General features: G+C 40.7%; 1 protein-coding gene across 1 annotated transcript; it reads left to right on the plus strand.

The window, feature by feature from the left end:
* Window positions 1-855: 855 nt before the first annotated feature.
* On the plus strand, window positions 856-3,772 carry gnrhr4 (gonadotropin releasing hormone receptor 4). The gene is made up of 3 exons (XM_067234106.1): window positions 856-1,374; window positions 2,870-3,074; window positions 3,258-3,772. The coding sequence occupies exons 1-3, from the start codon at window positions 862-864 to the stop codon at window positions 3,770-3,772; spliced, it is 1,233 nt and encodes a 410-aa protein (XP_067090207.1). The 5' UTR covers window positions 856-861.
* Window positions 3,773-9,442: the final 5,670 nt, after the last annotated feature.

A 9,442-nucleotide genomic window follows, 5' to 3' on the forward strand; every position in this document is an offset into this window, starting at 1 on the left:
AAGACGCAACATTCAAGACTGTTGTCGACTAACAACTAAGATCACAGGATCACAAAGTTTCTTGTTCTAAATGGATTAAAAACCTACAACGACCAAAGACTGTTTAATAGTGTCGATTTTCGACAGGTGCTTTTTGATGGACTCGGGGTATATTTAATCTTTCTTTTACACGTTGATATTCTACGAGTCATTAAGAACGAAACGCAATATCACAATGCTCACATGAAAAAGCACAAGGTTTATTATCAAGGTCATCATGTGGAGAGTAATTCAATACTGTTGCAGATCAGGTACGACTTTTTAAACGTTCTGTTTTTATATTCAGAATCATAGCATGTATAGCCCACTAATTTCATGTGGTGCTTAAGCAGGAGAGGTATGAAGCTACATATCATTTTAGTACAATATGTAATTCCTGCATGAAAAAAACAACATTTGAATATAATGAACATGTGTTTGTGTAACAACTTCTATACCAATAATAGCCCACACATTTTAATCCAATAAAATAATGTTTTTCGTTTATACTGAGAATTAGGTTTCCAATATAATCACAGGGGGGGGGGGGGGGGGGGGGGTGAACTAAGCGCCTAGATCGCTACCGCATGAAGAGAGATTCTAGAGTTTCAATGTATCTTATAGTAGCCTACCAATGCATTATAGTTAATGCATCGTAAGTCGATTTGTTTGTTTTAAAATGGAAACTACCAAATGCTCTGTATTTTTGATTTTGAACATTTTGATTGTTCCAACAGTGTAACAGTCTCCAGTGTTCTGAAGAATTAATTAATGGAGAAGAACAACCAAATCCATTCTGTGTTGTTTCCCCCCCGGATATGACTGACCGCCCATACTAAAACCATGATGTTTTATCAAATGATGGAACACACACAGAATGGCAGCTGTGATACACCCATTTGCAACAAGAGTACAACCGGAGACACGCTCCAGCTTCCCACCTTCTCCACCGCTGCGAAAGTCAGAGTGATCATTACCTTTGCTCTATGTATTTTGTCAGCTGTCTGCAACCTTGTTGTCCTGTGGGCAGCCAGTACAGACGGCAAGCGCAAATCTCATGTCAGGATACTCATAATCAACCTCACTGTTGCAGACCTGTTAGTGACGTTCATCGTAATGCCTGTTGACGCTTTCTGGAACATCACAGTTCAGTGGCAGGCAGGGGACATTGCCTGTAGACTGATGATGTTCTTAAAACTTGTTGCAATGTACTCCTGTGCTTTTGTAACTGTCGTCATTAGCTTGGACCGACAGTCTGCTATCCTCAACCCGTTAGGCATCAGTGAGGCCAAAAAGAGAAGCAAAGTCATGTTGACTGTGGCTTGGATGATGAGTGTGATTCTCTCTGTTCCACAGGTAAGGTTCTGCAGGGATTTAATGTTCTTTACAGTAAATACCCCATCAAAGATAAGCACATTCCTATTACATTACAACCCACAGCTGTTTAGGTAATATTCAGATAAATTATGCAAATCAGGGCTAACAATGTCAAAACATAATGCAGACACGTCTAATGTCAGTTCTTATATTTAGTTACAGGTAGAATTTGAAGCTACATTGAGTGGACATTTTTATAAAGCACAATAGTTTGGTACCAATAACGATTGAACATTTACATACTGCAATCTATGGCGTGTAATGAAACCCACCACATTTTAATGTGTAAACTGGAGGTAATCGCAAGATAACTGGACACACTAAGGGATGCAATTGCAAAATACAGACACCATGCTATGGAGTATTCTACAATGTTCCTTGACTACACAAGAACAGAGCTATTTTGTGTGTAAGCCATTGCTTTTCAAGTTGGAAACCTAATTATGACAAATTCAGGACAAAAGGGTATGCTTTCTTGAGGGAATGCATTTTTTCTATTTAGAGACAAGTATTACAATTAATGACCAGTGTTTAGACTGACTGTGTAACCTTTAAACCAATGTATGATTGTGAAAAAACTAAATGTGTGGATCTTGACTCTGAAATGAATTTAAATAGACTACTCAAATTTTAGTCTGCACATGAAAGCTGTCTGACCTTTCAGGGTACGGAAATGATTACATTTTCTCTAGTCTGCAAGCCTACTGAAAAACCAGGTAGCAGAAATGATGACTGCTTCTTAATTGCAATTAAGCCATTACCAATCAACTAGACTTGTGTCTTTCTTCATGTTTAATTAACGCTGGATTTTCTTTTGCAATCTATATAATTTAACAGACTCAATTGTGGATTTGTCACGTTGTACATAGCTTGCTCTACTCTGCTCCATGACACATTCATGAAAAACCTTTTAAAGTTCCACTTAATTACTTCTCATTCTTCACATCAAACCATGTAATTCCAGATGGATTTAGAACAAATTCTGATGATATGAATACAAACCTATGAATCATGACGTGCTAGTGATCCTCAGTGACGAGTGAAAAGCTTTCAAGAAAGTTTCCAGTAATGCTTGTCATGAGCTAATGTAAAAGAAAGATTTACACATGGATTACGATGTCCAAATCTGCACTGTGTAGAATCCTCTTGTACAGTACATTTTTGCTACTTTATCAAAGTAAAACAGATGCTGTATTATTGCTTTCAAAAGATCTATCATTGTTCTGTTTAAAATAGATTAGAATAGTCACTGAGGGATTTATTGGCCAAGGTTCCTTCACAGAATAGGAATAAAATCACATAGGTGGTGGGGACTAATGATATTGCTTTGGCTGTGCAGTTCATTCAGGCTTAAACTTGAAGAAAAACACTTTATGATATCATGGATGTCTCTGAATACACTGCATTTATTTTGATTTAAAGAGGGATTGTGAGAGGGATATGGAAGTAAAATGACGACTGTGTTCTCATGCAGATGTTTCTGTTCCACAACGTGACGATCACAGTGCCAGAGAACTTCACCCAGTGCACCACCCGAGGAAGCTTTGCCAACCACTGGCAGGAGACCCTTTACAACATGTTTACTTTTGTATGTCTCTTCCTGCTCCCTCTGGTCATCATGATCTTCTGCTACTCACGGATCCTGGTGGAAATATCCAGTCGCATGAGTCGAGGAAAGAGTGAGTCATATTACATCTCCCCACGTACCTCTTACTGTCAGTATAGTGTGGTGGTTGTCATTTTAAATGTAACGGCACAGTCGAGACATAGTAGTCCGACTATTTAGAATTGCGTATCTTACTGAAAAGGCAATCATTTTTTCAATATGTCATTCTCAGAAATAATAAATGTCTTTATTTCAGTGTCATCTATGGAGGTGCATCTACGTCGGTCCAATAACAACATCCCAAAAGCACGAATGAGAACTTTAAAAATGAGCATAGTTATTGTGACATCCTTCATTGTCTGCTGGACCCCATACTACCTACTGGGTCTGTGGTATTGGTTCTTCCCTGATGATCTGGAGGAGACTGTCTCCCACTCACTGACTCATATGCTCTTTATCTTTGGTCTTTTCAATGCCTGCTTGGACCCCATCACTTATGGGCTATTCACCATCCATTTCCGGCACGGCCTCAAACGTCATTGTGAAAATGTCGCTGAGTCTGAAAACAACACAACACTAACTGGATCGTTCAGGTGCTCATCCGTCCGCATGACACGACTCTCACATCAAAACCAGGTGTTGAGCAGTGGCCACACCATAGAGGTGGAGCAAACCAAGACAGCGTGCCGCTATAGCAATTATCTTACAGTAAGCAACACTGGAGAAGGGGACTCCAGACTCAGGCAGGTTAGCCCTGTAAGCATGATATAATGGAGCCAATGACTTCTTGTCAAGAGCATCGCTTCACTTCAAATTTCAGAGGTGGAGACTAAGATCAGTTACATGGAAACACAATACAAAGGTTTACAATGGAATTTTTCACTGTTCCATAACAATGGGTACAATACCAATGTTTTTTGTGCAGCAAGAAGACATTTGAAATTGTTACAGCAAGCACCAAAATGCAAGATTATATGAAAGTGTCCAAGGAAAACAATTTCCACCAGCGGGAATATCAAGCTTTTGCAGGTCTCCGACAAAGATGATATTCAAATATGATATTATGAGCAAATATCACATTTCATTCATGTGAAAACATTTCAAAACATCCACTAGCTTTTCAGCATCTTGAAATCTTTCTTATCAAACATAATTGTCGCCACTGACATAAAATGGAAGAACTGAAAGCAATGGCAAAATGTACTGTTGAATTAAATGTGAGAGCTGTGACAGCCTTGTACCAGGCTATTTGAAAAGACAAGGTTCCACTCTAAAATATCCAAAAAATAACAATATAGGTCACCCCTAAGCAGTCTAAATTCCCCAAGGTAAAGCTTTATATTAATGTCGTATTTTTGTACCTCAAGTATCTGGACCTAGATTCCTTTACTTTCAATCATAATCTCAGAAATGTTGGAACAGAAATATTCAAATAATTCCAAAGGCTGGTAAACTTGAGCAGCCTTGCAAATGTATGCCTATTTTACGTAAGCATAATAAATCCACTCCGTGAGGGTCATCCAAATAATTATGTTTTTTTGTGCCCTGTGAATAATTGCATATAAATAGGTAAATGTGAAATAAAATGTTTGTTGAATGAACAATGAAACCAATGTTATGAGATTGTCAGAATCCATTCTGACAAATATTTTTGTGAATGTAGCAACATTCTAAAATATTGGTGCTTTGGTGATGTATTCATGATCATTGTTAATGTCTATGGCCTCAGGTAAATGACTGAATAGTGTGTTGAGACATCCAATTGGAGACAGATGAACTGTAAAATCCAATTCACTTGTCATTAGAGGAAATCATGTTTTAGTGCTGTATTTGTGCTTGGATTGAATTTAAGGTTTATTTTGACACATTGAACGTTAAAACGCATGGATGTACAGTATAGTAATGTTTGTGTTAGAATTAGTAAATTAAGGAAACAATATGTGTTTGCATGGAAATATGTAGTGCTATAAAAAAAAACCTGCCCTTTCTGCCTTTTCACTGTTTTGACCACTGAACATTTATTTGAGTATTTGAGAAATAGAGCAAATGATCTCATTGTCCTCATGTGTGTGGAACAGTAGTATCAGATCACAAACTGCTCAGAAAGACTGATCACCAATAAAGCCACAGAATGAGGCTGTCAAATTTCAATTCACTGTAAATTACAATGTATGGTCATGGAGCCAGTTAATATAAACCCTATAAAACAAAGACAGTTTTACAAAATTGTGGGGAGAACAGTTGCCTACAGTTGGCATCTTTATTTATGGTAGTACTGTATCTATCTCCACTACCAACGCTGGTTTTCTGTGTAAGACTGACAAATAATCTACTCTCTTGGTCAATTCAGACAGCAGTACCTTGTTGACAGACAGTGAGGAGTAGGACACAGGAGCTTACTTCAATAAAAGATAACAGTTCCCTAAGACATACAGTGCATCTGGAAAGTATTCACAGCACTTCACTTTTTCCACATTATGTTACAGCCTTATTTTTATTCCAAAATGGATTCAATAAAAAATAATCTCAAAATTCTACACACAATACTCAGAATGATAATAAGTGAAAAAAGAGTTTTTAATAGATTTGCAAAAATTAAGAATGAAAATATAGCATGTACATAAGTTTTCACAGCCCTTGCTCAATACTTTGTTGAAGCACCTTTGGCAGCAATTAAAGCCTCAAGTATTTTTGAGCATGATGCTACAAGCTTGGCACACCTAGGCCGAATCCCAATTCTCTGTCATACCCCTACCCCTTTTTGATCGAGGAGAAGGGATAAGGGGTATATACCCCTTGAAACCAAGTGTTTTCAGGAGCTTACTTGAAACCAAGGGGTATGTGAATACTGCGCAACCTGCAACAATGGCGGCCAGATCATCCAGAGTCCCATAAATGTAATATTTTCAGCTTAAATAATTGATAAAAAAATTACGACAGTCTTGTTTTGTGCTCTACACAGTCCTGCACATATGTATTTGCAACCATGTTCTTAATTGAAATATGAAGAAAAATCGCTAGTTTGCTACGCTAACGTTACATTGCTGATTTACACAACATTCCTGCATTTCTCTGATTAGCCTTGAATTGACTCCATGCATGTCTACAGTTTTAAATAAACTCCATTAGCAGCAAATTTCGTTTGATATCAGTGCATAACACTACTTGCTTTGGAGACATCGATATACGTAACCGTAACCAAGTGGTGTCTCATTTCATAGGGCTATATAGCCCTTACCCCTCAGTTTCGAGGGATTGGCATTCAGGCCAAAGAGTTCAATGTTTGTTTCATCAGACCAGAGAATTTAGTTGCTCATGGTCTGAGAGTCCTTCAGGTGCCTTTTGGCAAACTCCAGACGGGCTGTCATGTGACTTTTGCTGGGGAGTGGCTTCCATTTGGGCACTCTACCATACAGGCCTGATTAGTGGAGTGCTGCAAAGATGGTTGTCCTTCTGGAAGGTTTTTCTCTCTTCACGTAGAAACGCTGGAGCTCTGTCAGGGACCATCGGGTTCTTGGTCACCTCCCTGACTGAGGCACTTCTCCCCTGATCGCTCAGTTTGGCCGGGCAGCCAACTCTAGGAAGAGTCCTGGTGGTTCCAAACTTCTTCCATTTACGAATGATGTTGGCCACTGTGCTCATTGGGACCTTCAATGCTGCAGAATGTTTTCTGTACCCTTCCCCAGATCTGTGCCTCGATACAATCCTGTCTCGTAGGTCTACAGACAATTCCATGGAATTCATGGCTTAGTTTGTCCTTATATAAGGAGATGAGTCAGATGGCTGAGCGGGTAGGGTATCAGAAGGTTGCCGGTTTGATTTCCGGCCGTGCAATGACGTTGTGTCCTTGGGCAAGGCACTTCAACATACTTGCCTCGGGGGAATGTCCCTGTACTTACTTTAAGTCGCTCTGGATAAGAGCGTCTGCTAAATGACTAAATGTAAACGTAGAATGTAAATGTATTGCTGTAGTAGTTTATGTCGTGTGGGCTCTGTGTCTTGTTTTTAAGGGATGGCTTATGCATGTGTATATTCTGTGATGGGGATGGGAATGTTTGTGTTGTGGGGCGAACTGTACAATACCCAGCAAGGGTCCGTGCTTTCTGCTGCTCTGCTCTTTCATCCGCTCACGAATAGACACTCCGCTGATTGCCGTGCAAGGACTAATTAATAGGACATGGCTGCAGGCCTTCAGCGAGATTGAGTGGCCAACACAGATTGGTGGAGCCCCAATTGAACTGGATACAAGACTTACAGTGGCGAGATGGGGGGGACCCGAACAAAGGATTCCGAGATCCACAGACGCTTTCCTCCGCAATACGAGCCCATTCCCGTACTGCTGCTGTTACGGGGTCTACGCTGTCTACCAGGGGCGTAGCCAGGACATTATTTCTGGGGGGGCCAGCTCGGGCCAGTCTTTTATTTGGGGTGGCACTTGATTGTCAAAACTACTATTTTGAAACTCACACACTGCATCACTCAGAGCAGCAGTTTTCTAACGGTATCCAGTGGTTAGCTGCTAGTCTCCATTGAAGCGCTGTCAGAATACAGGTACGTTGGTTTGTGTCTTGCGCTGCTGATGGGGGCGTGGCCCAACATGTTGCGAATATGGGGCTTGTAGCATAAGTAGGGATGGGTATCGAGTGAATCAATTCCTTGGAATCGTTGGCAAAATTCCTTAACGATTCTGTTAACGATTCTCTGTGCCGTTAAACAAATAACATGTTAAGTTTAATAATGGATTAAAAATCGATATGCTCAGTTTAATAATGGGACACGCGAACGTCTGTCTGAATAAACTATAAAAGTTTGCGCATAGACAGACTGCAGCAAACATGGCAACTAGGAAGCGTTCTAAAGTTTGGTTGTATTTCACACGACAAAATGACAACAACGCCACTTGTAACGCGTGTAAAAAGTATATTTCGTCGAAGGGAGGAAATACTACATTATGAAAAAGCATTTGAACACACAGCATGGAATGAACTACTGGAACGTCATGTGTTCGATGCATGCAGCAGCGCAGCTAACGTTCGCGCTTCATCTCTAACTATCTAAGGTAGAGCAAAACTGCTCAAAAGTGATCACTACCACTTGTTACTGTGTGAAGCAATTTGCCTTTATTGTGCGTAGTCGATCTAGTTATCTTTTGTCCCGTCGTTTTAGCTCCTGCATTCGTCTCCCATTAGTATTGATCTTATTGATCATTTCACGTTATCGGGACGGCGTGTGTTATCAGCAAACGTTCGCGTGTCGCATTATTAAACTGAGCATATCGATTTTTTATCCATTAATAAACTTAGCATTTTAATTGTTTAACCTTTTAATAGTCCTGTTAAATGTGCCTGAAAACGCCTAAACAACATACCCAAAGTACATTGAAAGCTGTTGTTGAACCATTTGGAGTACATGCATGTAAATGGTCTCTTTTGAAAGGTGACACTGAAGTTATTTCCCCTGTTGTTAGGACCCCTGTAAGTCCTACTGGTGTTGAGTAATATAAGCTTGAACACAAGGAAACTGGAAGTTTCTATCTCCGACTAGATTTTGTTTTGAAAACAGAGGCCTGAAGAGGCCTAGAGGTGGTAGGTATTAGCTCATTTCAGAGCCAGTCAAAGCCAGTTTGAGAAATGTGTTTAGAAGGAGTGTGTGTATGGGGGGGTGCAGGACGCACAGACCTATGGCTGTAGAGGGGAACATCGATAAGAGAATCAATAAGGAATCGAATCGATAAGCTATCGATTGATAAGGAGTCGGAATCGTTAAAATCTTATCAATACGCATCCCTAAGCCTAAGTGACAAATGCCAATATAAGACGACTTTATAAAAAAAATACAAATTCATTTATTTCAGCTTGATACCGTTTCTGTCCAGGAAGGTAAAAAAAAAAAAAGGTTGTGAGGTTGGGGGGGGGGGGGGGGGGCCGGCAGGGTGGCCATTCTCTGACCAATGGTGGCCGTGGCCCCCCCTGGCCACCACGTGGCTACGCCCCTGCTGTCTACTATTCGAATCCCTGGGGAAGGGGAGCGGAGACATCGGACGAGCGAGATTGTCCTGCGCTTTCAAATATAAGAGAAAGGAACAGTGACTCCAACATCCATTACCGCGTGAACGGGTTGCTGTGTGTGTGGGCCTTTGAGGATTCACCGTTTGTTTGCCTTTGACAGGGTCGAAGCAGTTCGGAATCCACCTCCTGGCGTTCTCGGGGGGACCCCGAGGAGTGACGTCACCCAGGCGGGGGAAACCACATCACATGAACAGCTTCAGCCACTCGAGGACGGGTGGTGCAGCTTGACTAATCCAGTCTCTAGGTTGGACAGTTTTTTTCTGAGTTGTGTGTGAGTTGTGAGTACAACGGTACTTAGGAATGGTTCGCTTGACCCGATGTTAGTTTCCTCAAGGATCACAATGACTCTTGCTCAGAGACTTTTGTGGTTAGT

Source organism: Osmerus mordax, chromosome 4 (assembly GCF_038355195.1).
Source record: "Osmerus mordax isolate fOsmMor3 chromosome 4, fOsmMor3.pri, whole genome shotgun sequence".
Classification (NCBI taxonomy): Eukaryota; Metazoa; Chordata; class Actinopteri; order Osmeriformes; family Osmeridae; genus Osmerus; species Osmerus mordax.

What these genes read in the sequence shown, in the direction of transcription:
- gnrhr4 (XM_067234106.1), top strand. Translation starts at nt 862, where the DNA reads ATGATGTTTTATCAAATGATGGAACACACACAGAATGGCAGCTGTGAT. An exon ending in TGATTCTCTCTGTTCCACAG is followed by an intron (nt 1,375 to 2,869) that starts GTAAGGTTCTGC and finishes GTTCTCATGCAG; the next exon opens with ATGTTTCTGTTCCACAACGT. An exon ending in TCGCATGAGTCGAGGAAAGA is followed by an intron (nt 3,075 to 3,257) that starts GTGAGTCATATT and finishes TCTTTATTTCAG; the next exon opens with TGTCATCTATGGAGGTGCAT.